At 41.6% G+C, this 22,309-nt stretch overlaps 1 protein-coding gene across 4 annotated transcripts in view; it reads right to left on the bottom strand.

Annotated features, from left to right (window-relative positions):
• LOC308573786 (ceramide synthase 3-like) overlaps positions 1-22,309 on the bottom strand; it is an 81,024-nt gene that overhangs the window by 45,724 nt on the left and 12,991 nt on the right. Inside the window, exon 1 of one of the 4 annotated variants that reach the window (XM_081171108.1) lies at positions 6,392-6,539. The exons of 2 other annotated variants lie outside the window; for them this stretch is intronic. Coding sequence is in view for 1 of the 2 variants with exons in the window: in XM_081171107.1 (XP_081027233.1) it covers positions 18,712-19,600 (889 nt within the window). In the remaining variant the exon portion in view is untranslated. Of the gene's footprint in view, positions 1-6,391; positions 6,540-18,404; positions 19,601-22,309 lie in introns of those variants that run through there. One more of the 4 variants, XM_081171107.1, reaches the window with a different exon arrangement.

The raw sequence follows: 22,309 nt of genomic DNA, 5'->3' as shown, positions 1-22,309 counted from the left end.
GGAGCCCATTCCTTCTTGGAGGACTTGGAACTTGCTGTGGCAATTAATAAATATCACCACTGGGTGCCTCGCTTCATATCTCGGTCTCGCCCAGTTATTTCCCACCTGGACACGAACTGACAGGTATTGAGGATTCTACCACAGTAGCAGGCTGCCTTATACAGAGTCAGACCAAAAGCCCATCCAGTTCAGTACTGTCTATGCTGACTTGCAGTGAGTCACTGTAGTGGTTAGAGTGATGAGAGACCAGGGTTCAAATCCCCACTCAACCACAACACTTGCTAGGAGACCTTAGGCCAGTCACAGTTGTTGCAAAGATAGCAAGGAAGAGGAGGAGGAAGAGAACCATGTACAGTGATACCTCTGGTTGTGAACGGGATCTGTTTCGGAGGCCCGTTCGCAACCTGAAAAGAACACAACCCGCGTCTGCACACGTGCGGGTCATGATTCGCCACTTCTGCGCATGCGCGTGACGTTATTTTGCGAGTCTGCGCATGCGCAAGTGGCGAAACCCGGAAGTAACCTGTTTCAGTACTTCCAGGTCGCCGTGGGACGCATCCTGAAAACGCTCAACCTGAAGCAAACGTAACATGAGGTATGACTGTATATCACCTTGAGCTCCTTGGAGGGAAAAGCGGGATCTAAATGCAATAAATTAATAACAATAAATACATTTCAGAGAAGGGACATTCCCAGCCATATCTGGAGATTGCTGGGGGTTGAACCTGGGAACTTCTGCATGCAAAGGACTCAAGCACTGAGTCATGTTCTACATAGCCTAAAAGCTCCCTCTGATTCAAGCCTTTTTCTTGAAACCAGGAAACGAGAAAGACTGGCATGGAAATCAGGAAATGGAAAAGATTGGCATGGAAATGAAAAAGCATGACTGCTAATTCAAGAACACGTAACAGGCAAAAGTCTCTGGAAGTTCAGCTCAGCAGACCCTACTATTACAGAATGCAGTGCCACAGACAACTTTGACATAACTTACAAAACCTGTTTTTAAAACTGATTATTATGGGCGGGTAAGTGGAACTGGGTGAAAGGCCCTCTTCCTAGGAGCTACTCTGTATTCACAGTTATTACAGTATCACAGTTACATAAATGATGGAGGAAAAATCCAGTTTGGGTACCATATTCAGACAAAAACGTATGTTTTGTAACTCGGGGAGGGGGTAGTGATTTTCATGTCATTCTGATGTTATAAATGCACTCTTCTCGGTAAAATCTGGATTTACGGTATATTGAACAGGAAATGTTGTCTCATAAGGAGTAATGGATTTTGCTGTTTTGTAAATCGCCTTCCTCTGTACTGTAGACTATTCACAGTGGTTTACAAAAGTATCAACTCTGGCATATATTGGGAGATCAGTCACTTTGAGTGCAAGCTTCTAGATTAATTAACTAATTTTAAATCTATTGTATTGAGTCAGGGACACAGAGGCAAAACACTGGTCTCTATTACTTACATAGTGCTTTTAGAACTTACCACTGGTCTCCTGCTGGGTCTGAAATATTCTTGGGAGAAGGATTTAAATGCTTAATATAGGAGTCTGAATGGAAATCTCTGTGGTTAGCTAGGCCTTATAAATCTGTTTCACCATACGTGTGATTCTGCACAAATGGCATTTGTATACCTGTGCAGATGTTTCCTATCACATTGTGGTCAACACAGGATTTCTGGCAGAGCTGTGGACCCTGAGGGACATTCTTCCATCATTGGCGAAAATGCCCTTGGGTGTCATTATTTTGTTCTCAAGGATATCGAGAAATATCTAAAATAATTAAATCACTGCTTTAGGTCTCCCCACAACATATCAACTGAATATGTGGACTAACAACATGAAAACTTGTTGCTCTAAATAACGTTTAGCTGCTGCTAGAATTTCAATAGCTCAGCCATGGAAAACCTTGAAAAATCTACGTTTGTCTTTGGACTTGGCTATTGCAGAAAAATGGGAACATAAACTGCATATATCCAGGGAGGCTCCAGAATGCTTTCATGTCATCTGGTGGGATTTTATTTCCTATTCTCGACATTTGTCATCCACACCTGCTTGGGAAATGAGGATGTCTTCATTTATACTGGTGTGTCATCCTTTCTTTAACTTACTTTTTGCTTTATATATGCTATGATGTAATATCCTGCTACTGTACTTTTGGACTGCTGTAATGGTAATAAGGGACGCGGGTGGCGCTGTGGGTTAAACCACAGAGCCTAGGACTTGCCGATCAGAAGGTCGGCAGTTCGAATCCCCGCAACGGGGTGAGCTCCCGTTGCTCGGTCCCTGCTCCTGCCAACCTAGCAGTTCAAAAGCACGTCAAAGTGCAAGTAGATAAATAGGTACCACTCCGGCGGGAAGGTAAACGGCGTTTCTGTGCACTGCTCTGGTTTGCCAGAAGCGGCTTAGTCATGCCGGCCACATGACCCGGAAGCTGTACGCCGGCTCCCTCGGCCAGTAAAGCGAGATGAGCGCTGCAACCCCAGAGTTGGCCCCGAGTGGACCTAATGGTCAGGGGTCCCTTTACCTTTACCTTTAATGGTAATAAAATTCTAATTTAAATACATAACTAAACACACTCTCTTTTATAGCACTTGTAAATGTGGTATCTGTCATACAGATCATTGTATCTGTGCCTTGGTTCTTAAACTTAATCTGTTCCGGGAGTCCGTTCGACTACTGAAACCATTTGAAAACCAAGGTGTGGCTTCCGATTGGCTGCAGGAACTTCCTGCACTCAATCAGAAGTCACGGCAAATGCTCGGCTTCCGAAAAAACGTTTGCAAACTTACTTCTGGGTTTGTGGCATTCGGGAGCCAATCTGTTTAAGAACTAAGCCGTTTGGGAACCAAAGTACCATTGTATTAAATCAGACCCTCGGCCCATCTAGCTCAGTATTGTCTACACGGACTAGTGTGACAGTTCTCTAGGGCTTTAGACAGGGACCATTCCGATCTCTACCTAGAGATGTCAGGGACTAAATCTGGAAACTCCTTGCTTCGGTAGAGCAGATACTCTACCACTGAGCTATGGGCCTTACTCCACCCAATACAGCTCCCTTGTAGTGAGACGTGCACAGCTTAGATGGCTGATATCCCATGAGTCCTTGGTTTGGGGGGTTGGTCTCATTAGGCACACATAGCCTGGCTGCTGACCACCCAGAGCCTCCTCTCAGAACCCTAAACAAACTACAGCTCCCACAATTCTTTAGGAGAAGCTATGATTGTTTAAAGCAGCACTGTAGTGCTTTAAATGTATGGTGTCTAGAATAAGAGAAGAAGAAGAACATATGTTTAAAGAAGATTGGAATATGTTTACTGAATATATGGGGGGGGAACTGTGTACACTTGAAAACAATGGCAGCATTAAGTTAAATTCAAGAGTGCAAATAAGTCTTGATGGATGTAATAATGTAATACTGAATGGTTTAGTTTATGGAAAATATGCAGGGATTTGTGATATGCAAAATGAACCATGGAAGGATAAGAAGGGAAGTCATTGATATTTTAAGGCTGTTTAAATGAATATTCTAAATTGTAAAACAGAAAGTTTAATAAAAATTATATATATATATATATATATATATATATATATATATATATATATATGCTTTCGTAGATTTTCACGGGTACAGGAATGCAGGTTTTGGTGTCTTCGGGTGTCTTCCCGTGTAAGAGTTGGGGTGTCTAGGCGACGTTTCGACGAGGTCTCACTCGTCATCTTCAGGCTGGTGCTTTCGGCTTCTTGTTACTAGAACAGTGCTCTGTTCTAGTAACAAGAAGCCGAAAGCACCAGCCTGAAGATGACGAGTGAGACCTCGTCGAAACGTCGCCTAGACACCCCAACTCTTACACGGGAAGACACCCGAAGACACCAAAACCTGCATATATATATATATATATATATATATATATATATATATATATATATATATATATAAATATATATAATGTATGGTGTAAATTTGCCATTAAACTATGTAAAACAGTGGTTCCCAATGGGTGGTTTGCAGACCCCTGAGGTTCTGTGGGACCATAACAAAAACTATCAAAATTGTCAAAAGTAGGGGTTTTACATTATAACTTTGGCCAGAATATTTATATGCAAATGCATGCTGGGGATAAGAAGCCTAATAAAACAGATCAGATAAAGAAAGTGTGGGGAAAGCTAAGCGTTGTTGGACTAACTACTGTGCTCAAGGAGGGAGAAAGTGTGACTAAGTAACGAGTAATAACACAGTGTATACAATAAAGGGATTTGGAAATTCTGGACCAGGGAACTGAATACACCAATTTGTGAAGAAAGGAAAATAGTATGCTGAGGAAGATCAGTAGCAGTATTTATTATAGTTATCATGTATTGTGTTCTTTATAATATAATAAATTTTGGAGGCCAGAGTGAGTGTGCAAGTCACCCATCAATCCTGGAATTAGTAAAAGTTTAGAATTAACCTTTGATTAATTTGGTTTATGCTAAGGAGCCAGGCCAGCTCACTGAAAGAACGGAATGCTGACAACGGCCAGTCATTAGCCCATCCAGGAAGCCTCCAAGAGGGCAAAAATGTGCCACATAAGGAGGGGGGGAGCCCCTCCCCCAGCTGTGCATTGGTGGTGGGCGGAGACCAAAGCGGTTTCAGATTTCAGGGTGAATGACATAAGTGAACAAAAAAGGCTTATCAGTTTTGCAAGCGGTTTGGCAAGCAGAGCAAGAGAAGAGAACACCATGTGGGCTGGCTAGGACAAGCTGTAACAAGGAGACACAGAGGGCATGACTGATTTCTCCTTTTGCAGACCCAAGCAGGCTGCACCTATGAGAGAAGCAATGGACCCTCTTGGGGTGTAATCCTGAGCACCCTCTATCCTAGGCTCAGGTTGTATACCTGTGTAAATGCACCACATTTCATAAAGATGCCACAGTCTCTCCTGTGCTTCATTGTCCAAAAGGAAATACATACAGAAACTGGTATGGGTGTGGCATGTAACAATATTTATTCTAGCCAAGTAATAGTGTGGTATCATTAATAATTTCATATCAGGTGCTTTCTGAGAAGTAATCATTTAGTGTTGCTCCTGTAGCTGATTGTGATAATGTAAATTGTGTACAGTTTTTATGATTTAGGTAAAGGTAAAGGGACCCCTAACCATTAGGTCCAGTCGTGGATGACTCTGGGGTTGTGGCGCTCATCTCGCTCTATAGGACGAGGGAGCTGGCGATTGTCCGCAGACAGCTTCCAGGGCATGTGGCCAGCATGACTAAGCCGCTTCTGGCAAACCAGAGCACCACACAGTACCTATTTATCTACTTGCAATTTGACGTGCTTTTGAACTGCTCGGTTGGCAAGAGCTGGGACTGAGCAACGGGAGCTCACCCCGTCGTGGGGATTTGAACTGCCAACCTTCTGATCGGCAAGCCCAAGGCTCTGTGGTTTAACCCACAGCACCACCCACGTCCCTTTTATGACTTATCAATACACAATAAGGCTTGCACATATTTTTTTTAAAAAAAACCCAGCACATAGTGAACACGGTATCTGGTAGAAGGGTGGGAGGCTTGCCTTCTCTCTCCAACCTTGGATGTGCCAACATTTTTTTTTTTTTATTACATGCCACACACAATATGTAAAAGTAGTCATGTGCTCCCCCTCTACCACCTGCAGGTACAACAAGTTCAACACGTTTAACAGATTAGGAGGTAAGAAGAGTGAGGCAACACATATTTGGTCACAGTATCCTATTTGACTTTATCCATCTAAAATCATTAATTTAGGTTTTTAGCACTCTACCCAAGCAGCAGTCTTTCCCTGTCTCCCAGAATATCATATGGATCTGTTAACTGTTGTTGTTTTTAATAAACATCAGGAAAAAGTAATATCAATGGCTACATTAAAATATTTCAGCAGTTACAAGGTGACAATAAAAAGAGAATGTATCTCTATCATCTATCATCTATCTATCTATCTATCTATCTATCTATCTAATCTATCTAATCACACACACACAAACACCATTTGTCTGAGATGACAGAACCCTCAGTTTACAAAAAGTATCAAACTATTAAATTGTCAGTAAAAAAGTTAAAAACAGCCTTTTTAAAGCCTTCAAAAAAATAAAATCAACAAAACGGTAAAGGCCAGATTAAAACACATGTCAAGATTCTACATGTTTTTGCTGTTATTAAAGCATTTCGGGTCAGTTAGTACACCTGCCGTTCATTAGGATGGTGAGCTGTTTCATTGTTTTTGGCATAAACTCATTAATTTCAGTGAATGTGACCCGCAGCATACAACTGTTAGCACGAACTGCATTCCCTAAAAAGAGAAAGAACTAGACCAGCAGTCCCAGCAACTGCAGAATGAAGCTCAAGAATGAAAGGAGACAAAAAAGTCCTACCTGGCCGTTTCACTCCAGAGAGTACGTTACATCTCCTAGTGAAGAAGATTGAAGAGGCACAGAGACTTTCTCTGTGGTAACGCCCCATTTGTGCATGATTCTAAATTCTTCAGCGTCCCACCCACAAAAGTTGCAATTCAGGATTCCTGACTCAGGGCAATCCTCCTATTGTGTAAAACCTTAGGATGTACCTCCAGTGGAACAATGCTGGTCTGCTGCCTTTGGTGCTTGTCCCAACCTTGTAAAATGAGAGAGTCGTTGTTTTATGGTATCCCTTAATCAGGGAGGCAAATACAGCAGTGGCAGGAGGGGATTCTTCAGCTTAAAGCTGAGTTTCATGTAAGAAACTCCACTTCGATCCTAAAGAATACCCTGAAGGAGCCACAATGGGCTCCAATTTCATGGGATGCATTCCTGTGGTATATGAAAAGCTTCTTTTTTAAAAAGGTACATATGTATTACAGACACTGCATTTTTAATAGATACATATGAAAGGTGCACAACATTTTAACAGGTGAAGAATTCTGTGCCACATTCACACCATACATTCAAAGCACTATGAGACCATTTAACAAATCATCATCATCATCACTTTTAATTTGTATAGCGTCTTTCTATCTTACAATACCCAAGACGGTTTACAAGCCGAAGAAACAAAGAATGTACACCCTATAACAATCTAATGCCATACAAAAATGTGACAATAAAACATAACTTTAAAATAAGCAACCTATAGCAAATAGTCCAGAGTCGTTTGTGACTGGACTTAACTGTCAGGGGTCCTTTACCCTTTTTTTTTTTTTACATCAAATCAAGTAACATTCAACAATCATTGGAATACTATGGAAATTATACTTCCCACCAAATAATTCTGGGAAGTGTAATTTGTTATGGGTGTTGACAGTTGCTAGGAAGAGCTGTGGGCCGAGGCAGTGAACAGTCTGTGACCAGAATAGCTGAGCTGTACAGCTGAGGTTCCAATACTTTGGCCACGTCATGAGAAGAGAAGACTCCCTGGAAAAGACCCTGATGTTGGGAAAGATGGAGGGCACAAGGAGAAGGGGGCAGCAGAGGACGAGACGGTTGGACAGTGTTCTCGAAGCTACAAACATGAGTCTGACCAAACTGCGGGAGGCAGTGGAAGACAGGAGTGCCTGGCGTGCTCTGGTCCATGGGGTCACGAAGAGTCGGACACGACTAAACGACTAAACAACAACAACAACACAGATCAAGAAGTGTCAATCAATCAACCGTTATTGAGGTCAAAGACCAGACAGGATCAACAAGCATTGTTGTTGGGGGGGCTTTTCTTTTTTTAAATGAGATCACACACCAGTTAATTGCAAGCAGCAATATGGGAAAGTATTCATTTGCCTTTGCTGAATTCTCCAGAGGAAGCCACTTCACCCATGTTCTCAGCACGCCAGCTGGATCTTGTCCACTGGCTCTTGTATCAGCTGTTACAACAAAATGTGGGAAATGTGAAAGATCAGAGAAAAGAGAAATGGGGTGGCAGACCAGCCCCATCTTCTTCCCACACCCCTCTAGCCTGAGCTGCTCCTTCTGTACCCAGCCACTTGGCCGATGCACCTTGTCCTAACCTCAGCTGCCTGATGGCTATGGGAGAATCCATGGGGAAAGTTCACCACTGTTTTTCAGCATGTATTGACAAATTGGACAATCTCATTTCCTTTCCTTTTCTCAAGTATCTGCCACATTTCATCATCAGTTTTCAATTTTTAAAAATATATATATATAAATTTTCATGTCCATTGCTCCTAATATAGGCCCTTATTGCAAGCAATTTCCCTGAATATGATGCATGTTAATATGTTATTCTTATAAATAAAAACATTTTTGCATGCACTTTCTGCCAATATGTATATATTTTTGGAGCTGGAGAAATGTAGTGCTAAATTCAGAGATATGTGATTGTTTTGAAGAAGCACTGCCTTGTAGTTCACGTTTTGGTGCAAGAAGTGTGGATTTCATGTAGGTTCTTATTAAAATGCAAGTTGAAATAATTTCTCTTCCACCCCTCTTTTTCAGGAAGAGTATACACCACTATGAACACTGGAGGTATCTTTCTTTCCCACACCCACCACCCATTGCTATCTTAATTTTCCTCACTGATTGCCTGAAGCTACAAATCAGTATCGCCATCACCATATATATTACTTAGTGCAGACGAGCAGATGTCCTTCTGTAGCCAAAAAGCCAACACACATGAAAGAGAGATATCAGCAGACGTTGAGGAAGCCTGGAGTCTGTAGATATACAAGTTGTAAAGTTGCAAAACGTTCAGAAAAGAAGAATGAAAGGAGAACGATCAAGGGTGTAGAGCGACTCTCCTATGCAGAAATAGTTGCAGTATTTGGGACTTTCTAGTTTAGATACAAGATGAAGAGGTGATGCGACAGATGTTTTTAAAAATATGCTTGGCATGGAGAACCTGGATAGCGAAGAGTTTTTCTTGTTCGCTTACGGCACTAGAACTCTTGGGCATCAAATGAAGCTGAATTTGGAAGATTTGGGACAGATTTTTAAAAAAGTACTTCAGCCATGCATAGTTAAACTGTGGAACTCACTCCCAAAGCTATCCTGGATGGCTTCAAAAGAGATTTAAACAAATTTTGGGAGGAGAAGGCTATCAAGAGCAACTAAAGTAGAACAGTTCCTAGATGAGAATTATCCACATAACTATATTGGTAAGCAATTCAGCCTTCTGAGGTCCAGCTCCGAGGGCCTTCTGGTGGTTCCCTCAATGCGAGAAGTGAGATTACAGGGAACCAGGCAGAGGGCCTTCTCAGTAGCGGCACCCACCCTGTGGAACGCCCGCCCACCAGATGTCAAGGAAATAAGCAACTATTTGACTTTTAGAAGACATCTGAAGGCAGCCCACTTAGGGAAGTTTTTAATGTTTGATGTTTTATCGCCTTTTTAATATTCTGTTGGAAGCCGTCCAGAGTGGCTGGGAAGTAATAAATTATTATATATTTACAATGGTGCCTCTGGTTATGAACTTAATTCATTCTGGAGGTCCGTTCTTAACCTGAAACCGCTGTGGTTGCTTTGCTTCTCTTGTCAGTTGTCCTGCTGTTGTAATCCTGTGAACTAAGCTGTGTTTTGGCTTAGCATGACATCTGACACCCTCCAATATTTATCAGATGAAAATGGCGACATTCTATTCTACATTAGGAAGCTTCTCCTGAGTTTGATCTGCTGGACACATATATTTCATATATGTGCATATACATCTGTCGCCTTGAGCCAATTGCAACCTCTCTGCCTAAACTACCTCACAGGATTGTGGTAAAGAAAAAATGTGCAAGGGAAGGCATCAGCAGATGAATGGAATGAAATAAAATGTTAGCTGTAAGCTGCCTTGAGTCCCTGTCAGGGAAAAAGGCAGGTAATGATGATGACAACAACAACGAGAATGATCAGGAACATACCAGAGAGTAAATCCCATCGCACTCAGTGGGACTTAGTTCTGAGAAAAATGCTTAGGATTGCAGTGTAAGGCTGCAGTGTCTCTACCCAGTTACTAGGGAGTAAGCTCCATTGAATACAGTGGGGCTTACTTCTGAGTAGACATGGCTCGTGGTATAAGGCTGCACTTACAATAAAGGAATAAACACTCTGTGCATTTCCTAAAAGAAATAGCTGGCTGCCGATGCATCGCAATTAAAGAATTTTCAGTGGATTGGTTTCAAAATTCTAGGAAGGGCTTCGTATGCCAACTTCACCACTTCTTCATGAACTGCAACCAAGGTTTGTCCTATGATTTACAGCTTTGTGTATTCAACAGGTTCAGTTTAGGTAAGGTCTTTTCCATTTCCTTGTTGCTTATTTTAAGAAATCTCAACACAAGTTTCTGTACATGGTCAGTGGATTCCTCAAAGGTTTCCACTGGTTTGACGCAAGACAGCATTTTGTAATAAGCACAACATTTCTTTTTAATTTAAACGAGAGGAGGCAACACAAATCAGCTGAACGAATCACCTCCAGCTCTTTCCCACAGGAGATTTGTGACTAAGTGCTCTGTTTGTGGGGCTTGCTAGGGATATTTCCTAACAGGATTGGGGAAGGGAAGAGCAAGTCGCTTCATGCTTTAGGTGAGAGACTACATTTTCCCGTGTAACAAGATCAACAACATTAACACCCACTTGGGATCCTGTATATCTTTTCATAACTATGACGTTCATCTGGCCAAGCAAGCGTATGAAATTTACATGAATGGAGGAAATCTAAGCTTTCCATGCATGAAAGATAACACCATATTTTTTGGAGATTACAATATCTATACGTCAAATTGTAAACTCAGCCCTGAATGGAACAATCAAACCAGACTGCTATTGCAGAAGAGGACATTTAATCGTGGAGTAATTAAGCAATGGTGCAATTAGTCCATTGGAAACAAGGCACAATTTTTTCTGGTTCAAGTCCAATTTGCTACCGTGTTTGCACTTCAAGGAAAAAGCAGTGCCCTCCCCCAAAATGTAGGAGAGACAGTAATAGATTTGCATTTATTTAGTTACATAAAACAAAGTAATGTTCAGCAAGTAGGAAAGTTAATTCAGTAGAAATGCTGCTGAAAAGCAAGAAGACAGTCTGTAACTGTGACCAAAACTGCAATGTAAATATTGTTTTGAAATAGTTATGAAGTGCACTACTGATTCTTAACAGCAAAAGCCACCTTTAATATTTTCCTTTTAATTGACTCTTACATAGACATGTCAGCAGGATAGATAAGAATCCATTTTTTAAAAAAAATAAATTTATTTTATTTATTTAAATTGTATTCATTTCATTTCATTTCATTTATTTAAATAAATAAATTTTGTTTATTTATTTATTTATTTAAACAAATAAATTCATTTCATTTATTTAAACAAATAAATTCATTTCATTTATTTAAACAAATAAATTCATTTCATTTCATTTATTTATTTATTTAAATAAATGAAATTTATTTAAATAAATAAATTTCATTTATTTAAATAAATAAATTTCATTTATTTAAATAAATAAATTTCATTTATTTAAATGAGGGTCGGTTTTTAGTAAAAAGTGCAGTGCCTTTTTAAAAAAAAGTTTAAAAGGAAATTTAGATCTAATGCAGATTAGATTTACAATTTATACTTTAATCTCTCAACACTGAGTCATAACCATTATCAAAGACCATGCGGTGTAAGCATATGAATATCTTACTCAAATGTATGCCACACTAAGCTCAATGGGATTTATGCCCCAGGTAAGTATGCATGGTATGGTACCCTTAGTTAAAGGCTAACACTGTAGAATAATGTTGCTTGTTCTTGGAATTGCATTGCCCCCAGCACATTTACAACGTGTTCTATATCCATTTTATCTGCTTTTCCCAGAGTCCTCATCTCATAAGGTCAATCTCTGCCAGCATCTTGAATTATTCTGAGCAATTCAGCTCCCTCTTTGTGCTGGGCTCGGGGCTGGACTGGGCAGAGGTGTCCCTCCACCTAGTCCTGCTAGGCTTAACCTACTGCCACCCGTGGGACGGGGGGGAAAAGCAGGTATTAGCATTACTCCACTGGTACTGTGCTGTCCCTTCCGCCTAGTGAATGTGCAGGCGAGTGTGCTGTCTGTATGATTCCTGCTGCTGGCAGCCAATAGAAAGCCCCCAAGCAGGTCTTTCCAGGGGTGAGGTGGAGCCAGCTCAGGATCCATTTCGTTCTGAGCCATTGTTGTGCCCAAACGATGTCCAAATGTTGCACCAACTTCAGGCTGGCATGGTCTACTTGCCCCCCCCCTCTGTCCTGGCCACCATATGCAGGTCTGTGGCAGTGGACATGTCTCGTATTGTACAATTTCTTCCCACTTTACCACTTTAGCTAATGAGGCCTCCTCCTGCTGCCACACCGCCGGAGCATGATTTCTGTTTTCATCCTGAAGCAAAGTTCTTAACCCGAGGTACTATTTCTGGGTTAGTGCAGTCTGTAACCTGAAGCGTATGTAACTCGAGGTACCACTGTATAAATGACATAAAATATATACTCAAATTATTCAAGATATACTCAAGATATTGCAAGCATTGGGATCCCAGAGATGCCACCCTGTACCTCACAAGTGGCAGCACCACAATTCTGGTCGGACAATTGCTGTGGTCTATTGGGATTCTACCTCCTTTACTGGGAACTCTGTTGGACAGCCAATTCTGAGTCCACATACTTGATGCTGGGTGTCAGAGACAGAAGAGAGCACAAAAGGGGGAACCTGTGGCCCTCCATATGCTGTTGGGACTCAAGCACAAATCATCCCCAACCAACATGGCCAATTGTCAGGGATGATGGGAGTTGTAGTCCATCAACACCTGCAGGGCCACAGGTTCCCCATCCCTGTAATGTAAATTCTGCTGGTAACCCATCGTCTTGTTCAGCTAAGTTTTGACTTTCAATGGCTTTTAAATGGCATAGGGGTGAGGGACCGATTAGAATGGTCTTCTGCCAGAGGCTAATGGATCCAAATGACTTCCTAGCCGTCCTTTATGTCAGGGACAGAAGCCGCCCATGCTAGAATAAGAAACCGATGACTCTGCCCAGTGTGGTGGTGAGCCACCAGAATTGCTTCTTGACATGTTGTCCTAGTAATGAAGTATTCTCAGACTCTGGGATGGCATCGTGCAACAGGCTGGCCACTGGACTCTACTGGACAGGAAGGCGACTGTAACTGTCATGGAAATAGTCAAGCGAGCACTGTGGCCTTGCTGATTACCTTGGAGATATATATATATACATATATACATATATACATATATATATATATATATATATATATATATATATATATATATGCAGGTTTTGGTGTCTTCGGGTGTCTTCCCGTGTAAGAGTTGGGGTGTCTAGGCGACGTTTCGACGAGGTCTCACTCGTCATCTTCAGGCTGGTGCTTTCGGCTTCTTGTTACTGGAACAGAGCAGGATCTCAGTGTTTGAGTTCCTATAAATACTGTTGAGGGGGTGTGGTGTATAGCCTCCAACGTTCTGGGCAGAGAGGAAGTTCCCAGGTTAGTGTGTCTTTTCTTCTTTTGTTCATTAATTACTTGAGGGATATCTTGAGTGATTTCTTGAGTGATATTCTGAGTACCACTTAGGAGGGTCATTAGGTGTGGATTAGTTGCTAAAGCTTTCGTGTCTTGACCTCTTGACCTTGTGAAGAGTTTTTTCTGAGAAGATGGCTGTACTGCACTTAGTTGTGCTCTGGCTTGGCTTCGTGTATAGGGGCGAGCTGTGGTTTTGTGCCCTGTGCCAGCCAGATCTGTGTAGGGATTGCAGGGGGGTGCAGCATCCGGAGGTGCCACTATGGTTTGGCTACTGGATGGTGTCTGTAATTTATCTGTGGAGAGGGTCTGGGTTTGGGTCTGGTGTGGTTGATTGGAGATGGCGTTCTGTGTGCCTCTGGTTCTGGTGTCGGTTTTTGTGGGGAGGGCTATTTTCCAGATGTCTGGCAGGCGGGACGTATCGTCACGCTTGTTCATGTTGTGAGGGTGTTTCTCTATCTCGATGGCTTCCATGATTATTCTCTTGTGGTGGTGTTCCAACATAGCAAATTATCAAAACAAATCATCTTCATTATTCCTCCCCTTTTTTCCCTCCCTCCCCCCGTGACTTTCCTCAGCTCCTCTCTCTGATTTCTCATTCAATGTTAACTTCTGCATATGATAAAGCTGTATACATTCTTATATTATCTATCTTCTATGTTATCCCTCAATAAATTTGTGTATGTTTATTCAAAACCTGCCAAGGAGTCCAATTCATTTTGTTGTCTTTTTAAAAAAATTGTGAAGGGTTCCCATTCTTCTTTGAAGTCACAGTTGTCCTTGTCTCGTAATTTGCATGTCAATTTCGCCAGTTCTGCATAGTTCATCAATTTCTCTTGCCACTGTTCTTTTGTCGTGGTTTCTTCATTCTTCCATCCTTGTGCAATCAAGACTCTTGCCGCTGTTGTAGCATACATAAGTAAGCTCTTTCTCCTCCTTGGCAGCTTTCAACATCCTTCTGGGAAGCCTCACAGTGCTGACACGGCGTGGGAGAGACACTATGTTGAAGTGACTCTGGTCATTCATCAACATTATTCTGGAGCAAGGGTGGGGAACTGTTTTCAACGATGCCACTCCAACCCACTGGGCCAGATAACAATGGGAGGCAATGCCAGAGGCAAAAAAAAAAAAAAGGTGAGTGGAGCAATTGACCTTTGTACAGTAGGGTACGTTTCACCCTTGCAATCCTCACCCGCTTATTCCATCTTGGCAAGCAAGAGATATTATTACAAGACATATAGATATATTCAAGAGCACCTTCCAGCCAGGAAGAACTACCGGAGGGCATGCAGCAGGGTCAAAAAAGGTGGAGCCTGGGAAGAGTCCTGAGGGCCACACCTTGCTGTCTAGATCCAGCTCCCTGAAACTCAATGACTGTTGGAGCTAGATGTCACTAGATTCAACCAAGCAACAGACAGTCCCAGCTCAGCACTTTGCAAGTCTAGGGCTGTCTACATAAAGAGTGCACTAAGTAAGATTCTTTCCAGGAAGGAACATACAGGCTATGCTTTTCTCAAGCGACATTCTCCAGGGCAATCCTGTTTGCTGAAGTAGCACAGCAAAAACAGACAACAAATTGCTTCGGTAATGTAATATATTTGGGTATCAAATTAAATATCTAACATTGTATGAATCTGCCTCCCACACTGTTTGATCCTGAGATTCCTTGTCAATGCTTGGGCTTGGGGGGATGGTACAATGTTCTCAGACATTTTCAAAAGCTCAATGCAGGTTAGCCTCCCGCTGTATAAAATGCAAGATTACCCAGACCATGATGGAGGTGTGTGCAAAAAAATTCCACTAAATCAGTGATAGAAGTACAGAAAGGATTATACCGTCTAATCTCAATGCTGTCACAAGAGCTGAGCCACTTGACACTGTTTGACTATGGTCACCTGCACAGCTAGTTTGGGGTGTTGGGAAGAAAGCCCAACATTTTGAATCAACCAACACCCCAGGTCTTCTTGAAAAAGCCTACTCCAGTCCATAATTGTGGCACAGCCACCAGCTTCTACTAGACTTCTACTAGAAGTGTATGAACTACTGCATGGGTAGCCTATGTGGTGTTCTTCAGGTGTCCCTGGACTACAGTTCTCATCTTAGGTTGCCGGGGAGCGGGGAGTTGGCCATCAAAGTTCCTTCCAGCCCAAGTGAGCCTACCTTGCTCAGCCCCACGCTCGGAGGAAGGCTGTGGGAACTGGCGCCATGACTACAACCCCACCGAAATAACAACAACAACAACAACTTTTATTTATACCCCACCCTCCCTGGCCAAAGTTGGGCTCAGGGTTGCTAATATCAGATATATAACATTGGTATAAAATTGAACAATAATTAAATTACCTCCTAAAAACAGGTCAAAATCAAATTGAAGTCTAATTTAATTCCAAAGAGGCTGGACAGCTGGGGTGGGGAAGAGACAAGCAGGAGAGGGCTTTCTCTTCACAAACCCTTCCATTCTCATGGGTGATCTGACTTCTCACCCTCTTATCTAATGTTTTCTACTCTACTGTCCCTTTGCTGCTCTTCAGTAATGAGGTTTCGGTGTTGCATTTAGTTTAAAAATGTATAAACCACCTTCAATCCAAAACTGGATTTCAGGGCTAAATACGAATAACTTTAAAATTACAAAAACTTTATAATATGAACTAACATTACTATTAAGAGGGATTTCACAATGCTTTCTTTTTAAGTGTTCTGTTCTACTTTATACTTACGTTTACATTTCCAGATTTGTTTTTTTCACAATCCTGGTCTCAACCATCCTCATAAACATGATGGGAGATGGATGATTCCCTTTTCACAAAAAGGGAGAGAAACTTTGAGAGAGCATAGTTCATAGGTTCAGCTGGGATTCCACCTTTAAATCTAATATTCCCTCTACTGCATCTCATTGTTCTAATTATTTGTAATACGCTTAAGAGCAAGCTCTAGTGCCTTCTTAAAACAGCAGCAAGTCTCAGCTATTACAATGGAAAAATCCTATCGCCATGCTTAAAACTGGAAATTGCATTCAGTATCAATTTCACCTGAAAAACGAGATATTCATGTGCGGTAGCTTCCCATACACTCCCTGCTTACATCACTGACATGCAAAAAGATTTCCCAATTTGTACCTAAGCAAAGCATGGTGCTTAAGTCTCCACAACGTGCCAATGCAAAGTTGCTGAAGATAATCACAAAGATTAAGAAATGTTATCTCCTGCTACTTTCCCACTAGGCATATCACAAAAATACATTGTGCAGTGACAAAATGCTTTCAAATGAGAAATAATGGCACAATTTATTATGTAGATAACTCCTTGCCCTCCTTGTATCTTCTTTCCAGGAAGAAACATTTCTGGTATGGGAAATACATTCTTTCCAAACCACAATATTTTGCAGTTTGAGATGTGTGATTTTCTCTTTGAAGCAGGTCATTTCCATTTCTCTCTCTTATTTCTCAACTGGCATAATTTATTATTACTATTATTTGTTCGCAGAATATGTACCTTCTCCTCCAACAAAAATGCTCCCAGGCTGGCTTACGTCAGTCAGTTAGAACAAGGCAATCCCTGCCTACAGGCTTACAACCTAAGGGGAAAGGGTCAGGGAGGGGAGAAGTGGGGAAGAGAGAATCAAATTCAAGCCAGTTCTTAAACAGTTGTTCTCAAAGACCAGCTGGCCCAGTTCAGGGGTAGGAGGTGCTCAAGGGACCTGGTCTGTTACAGCAGAGCTGATGGCGTAAGTTCTGCTTCCTATATCTCCCACTGGGACAATCTAATACAACACTGCTCTCAGGTGACAGTTGAGAAAGTGAGTTCTGCTTCCCAACTACATTCAGAGTTCACCCCATTGCATTTAGGGCTTCACTGCAGCCTACTGCACCCCAGTGCTGCTCCCCTCCCAGTAATTCTCCTTGCCTCTTACCTGTTTCTCTTTCTTCCTTGCTCCAGGCTTTTCCTGTGGAATCTTTGCAGAGATTTACTTCTGTATATCCCAGGGACGCGGGTGGTGCTGTGGGTAAAACCTCAGCGCCTAGGATTTGCCGATCGCATGGTCGGCGGTTCGAATCCCCGCGACGGGGTGAGCTCCCATTGTTTGGTCCCAGCTCCTGCTCACCTAGCAGTTCGAAAGCACCCTTAAGTGCAAGTAGATAAATAGGAAACTCAGTAAGTTTCAAACCTGCAACTGAAGCCTGTGTTTTCTTGGCATTTCCTCCTGAAATTGGTGTGTAACGGACATGTCCCTATGGACTGCACGACTCTGGGCATTTTGCATGCATGTATAACATTTGAACAAGGACCTATGTTCGACATCATGACGGATGGACAACATTTGGCTTTGAGAATCACAATTTTTGCAGGCCTGATATGTATCAAGTGATATGTATCAGGGCTCGTTGATTCCCTGCTAAGCCATCATATATAGTAAGTGGACTGTGTGCAGTTTGAAGTGGGGTAACCTATTAGAGGCGGAATACTCCCAAGATCCAGATTTTCTGCAGCAGTCACAAGTAAGTGCACTTTTATTTCCTTTGCCCATGCCTTTCATTTCACAACCTTTTAAAAGATTGAAACTCTTGAGCTGCATCAAATACTGAGCAACAGGAGTTCCCTGTGCTGGTCCCTCAACCTTTTGGAGCAGATTTTGAGGGTGCAGCAAGGGGGGAGGTGTTCAGGCTGGTCCCTCAACCTTTTGGAGCAGATTTTGAGGGTGCAGCAAGGGGGGAGGTGAAGGAGACGTTCCAATGTGCAGGAGGAAGTCTGTTGCATAAGCAGAACAGCAGTACTGGATAAAACTATTAACTTTGATTCTGTTTAATTATTTTAGACACTGCAAATGCTTGTCCAGAGATGGAGCACACAGCTGCCCTACTATCTCTTATAAAAGTGATAGATATTCCTGTTGAGAAAGGTTATGCCTTTCCATTGGGATGGAATATCAAGGAGACCAAAAATAAAATTCAGGGTTTTATTTTATTATTATTTTATTTTTAAAAAGTCACCCCCAGTGGCTGAATTATACATACCCACAGGCAAGACCATATCCTCCAGTCAAACACTTCCGCACTTAAACACATCAATGGATTAGTCATTATAAAGAGTCCGTGGTTTCTCAGCCAGTTGGACCAGCTTTTAATGACCCATAGACAAATCCCAAAGAACGTGCCTCTGACCATAGGTTCTGGTAAACTTTAAGCTTCTGGAAAAACTCATTTGAAAACTATTAAGTGGGAGAAGGTGGGGGATGGGCACTGCAGATCCTTAGACTTTGAACTTCTTTGAAGCAGATCTGTGCTCGCTACTAATAGTGTCAACAGAAGTCAAGAGCTTCAGGAGTGCACTTGGATTGTACGGAAAGAGGTTCCTTCTGTGTAGTCTAGAAACCGACTCTTGCACTTGTTGGAAACACTCCACTGATTTCTGAAGCACCCCTTCTTCTGATCCAAGTTTATTTAGCAAAATTGTGGAGTGAAAAGGTGAGGAAGTATCCAAAGTATCCTGAGGCAACACACATCGTTCTGTCTGGCCATCCACATCCATAAGGCCAGTGACTTCTGCACAAGCTTGATCTAAAGGTGTCTGCCTCATGTCAGCCAAACTCTCCTCTTCTATCCATTCCACCTCTGAATCTTCTGAGCTTTCATAATCCACCAGCCTTTGAAGGGCTCCCACCAAAGACATATTATCAGACTCTTGCAAAAGGTTAGATCTGCTGGGTTTTACAGCTTGACTGTCAGTATGCCACAGTGCAGAAAAATTTGGGAAAGAGGTTGAAAGGATCTCAGTACCGGATGGGGGATGATACAAAGCATCCTGCAAATTTGAGTCTAGCTGGTAGGCACTTTTTTCTCGGCAGGGCAAGTTCACCATAGAAAAGCTGAGCTCTCCATTAGAGGTGGTCTTGAAGTATTTAGAAATCTTGACAAAATGGTCCCAGTCTTGTACAAGAAGCTTTAAGTATCTTACAAAATATTCCAAGAAGCAGGTTTCAGATGAAATCAAGAAATCAAGTAGAACTGTGGCATCAAATGAAATACTTTTCAGCAAAAATAAGAAGATACAATGGGGATTGCAGCCATTCTGATGTGTAAAAGCAGCCCAGGTTCCATCATCAGAATGATATAAGGAAAGACCAGCTTTTTGCCAGAACCTAGAAAGTTAACAGTTGTAGAGTAAGCAATTCATTGCTTTTGAATCAGTGAACATTTTAGCAAAGTTCTGTTATTTACCATAGCCTGGTCCAAACATAATGAGCTTGGTCTAATACGGCATAGTTCGGTGTAATGCATGCTGCCCATGCACATCATCCTCCCTCAACATTTCCAGGCCTTGTCAAACCATAGTTTCCAATTATATCTAAACCAGGAAACTGTGGCTTAATCTCCTACTACAAAGCAGGCTATGAAACCAATATATGCTGCGAGAAGTGAGGTTACAGGGAACCAGGCAGAGGGCTTTCTCGACAGTGGCACCCGCCCTGTGGAACACCCTCCCATCAGATGTCAAGGAAATAAACAACTATCTGGCTTTTAGAAGACATCTGAAGGCAGCCCTGTTTAGGGAAGTTTTTAATGTTTGAAGTTTTATTCTGTTTTTAGCGTTCTGTTGGGAGCCGCCCAGAGTGGCTGGGGACACCCAGCCAGATGGGCAGGGTATGAATAATAAAATTTTATGATGATGATGATGATGCATCCTGGTTTGTGGTCAGTGATCTGGACTCATGAGAACAGTGCATTACACCATGTTGTGAGCTTCCCAAAGATATCAGACTGTGTGCTGTTCGAGTAAAAATGCTTGCCTAGGTGAATCCTTTGCCTTATCCAGCAAAGCAATTCTTATGGTTTAAAATAAACAAAAAAATGCTGAACTTATTAGAATGATTTATTACAATGAATACTAAGCAAATCAGTATGGAAAAACAACATGCATAGTAGATATGAATGTGATGAAATACCTAGAGAAGGTTCTCCAACTTGAAACTCTCAAAAGTCAGGTACTAAAACATAGCATTTTTTGAAAGTACAGTTGTCACCCAATTACAAGGGTGCAATCCTCTACTCACTTACCTGGGAGTAAGCCACTGGAGTCAGTGGGGGTTAGTTCTCAGTAGACATACATAGGATTGTGGTGTTATCTAACTATGGAAGTGCTAGGTTATTATATTTGCCTAAAGGTGAGGGTTCTTTAAGGTGATACATGTATGCATTAGAATAGGCACACATCTTATAAACGGTATTCCCTCATATGCTAGAGAAAGGGAAATGGCTTTTTAAAGATGGTGCCCACCACACATGGCTTTGTAAGCAGCTGCATTAAAGACAGATTAAATCCTTTTTTTACCTAATCAAAAGGCTTAAATTAATCAATGCTAGAGTCTGCATTTATTCATTTTGCTTACAGCCCAGCTTTCAAAACAAAGGTTCCTGCTTACTAAAACACTACATGATTATTTCATTAGAATACAGCACATCAAAATATAAAACCAGAAATCCTATATATAATGCAACAATTGCAATTCTGCAGCAGAGATACCTGTTGCTGTTTCTTTAAAAAAAACACTCAGCCACCCCCACAAGCCCAAAGGACATGATACTCCTTGATTTGGTGTTGTGAAACTGTAATTCTTGAAGCAACAATAAATTTCTATACTGTTTGGATAGTTCTGCACCTCTAATTCCCAAGATAAAAGCTTCTGGTTTTTTTTTTACAAATGTTATCTTAAACATCTTTTTTAAACTCATTATATATCATTTCCCCGTAAGCTTTTACTTTACTACAAACCACCATATATGATTAAAAAATACCTTCTTTCTCTTTGCATTTCCACCACTTAATTCGATTTTGATTTATACATTTTCTCCAATCTATTAGGTGTTAGATACCATCTATATAACATTTCCATATAATTTTCTCTTAAAGTATAATGTATTGTAAATTTTATGCCCGTATTCCACAATTGTTCCCATGCTTCCATATCTGTATTATAACAAAAGTATATTACCCAATGTATCATTGATGATTTTACTTGCTCATCCTTTGTCTCCCATTCCAATAATATCTTATACATTTTAGACAGCACTTTAGCATTACGTTCCAACAGGTGTCTTTCCAATTGTGATAATTGTTCTCCAAATTGTTTCGTATCTGTCAGGGAACTGCCATCAGCTCAGAGGCGAGAGGTGGAAGGGCAGTTGTGTTACAGGGAGCCTCCAAAGATCTTGCGAAGCAGTTCTTCCTTGGGCAAGGAGGGAAGCCTCGCCTCCAGTGGGGAAGGGGCGCAGGGATCAGAAGATGCTAGGGAGAGCCTCAACACTAAGCCTGAGCAAAGCGGAGGGGAGGCAAGTCCCCCTTTGCCAACGCCCACTTTACGCAGTAGGTTTGCGCACAGAGAGGGGAGGAGGATGAGGGTCACACAACTGTTATGCTGGGGAAGGTATAAGGACCGCCCACTCCCACTCCCAGATTCTGCTAGCGACTGAGCAGACATGGACTTGCAATGCTCCGCACTGTAAATAGTTTGTACAGATAATAAAGCCTGGAAAAGACATGTTGGAGTCTTGCCTGTTTGCTCTCGAGCAACCACACCAGTACCTGACAATAGCTTTCTTAAATACTTCATTCAAATGACATTGTATCCATGTTGTTAACATTCCTGATAAATCCTTAAATTCATTTAATTTAAATTCTCCTCCATCCTCTCTTAATAAATTTCTATAAGTTGCCCACCCTTCCGTCATAATATTTATCTTTACTCCTATGGCTTCCAATGGTGAAAGCCAAAGTGGTGTTTTTTCCTCCAATAGATTTTTATATTTATGCCATATCTACAAATTTCTCCTAATTATATGGTTTGTAAATC

This window comes from Podarcis bocagei, assembly GCF_964188305.1.
Source record: "Podarcis bocagei genome assembly, chromosome: 14".
NCBI classification, from domain to species: Eukaryota; Metazoa; Chordata; class Lepidosauria; order Squamata; family Lacertidae; genus Podarcis; species Podarcis bocagei.
The sequence above is the reverse complement of the archived record's forward strand: the minus strand, read 5'-3'. Positions and strand labels throughout refer to the sequence as shown.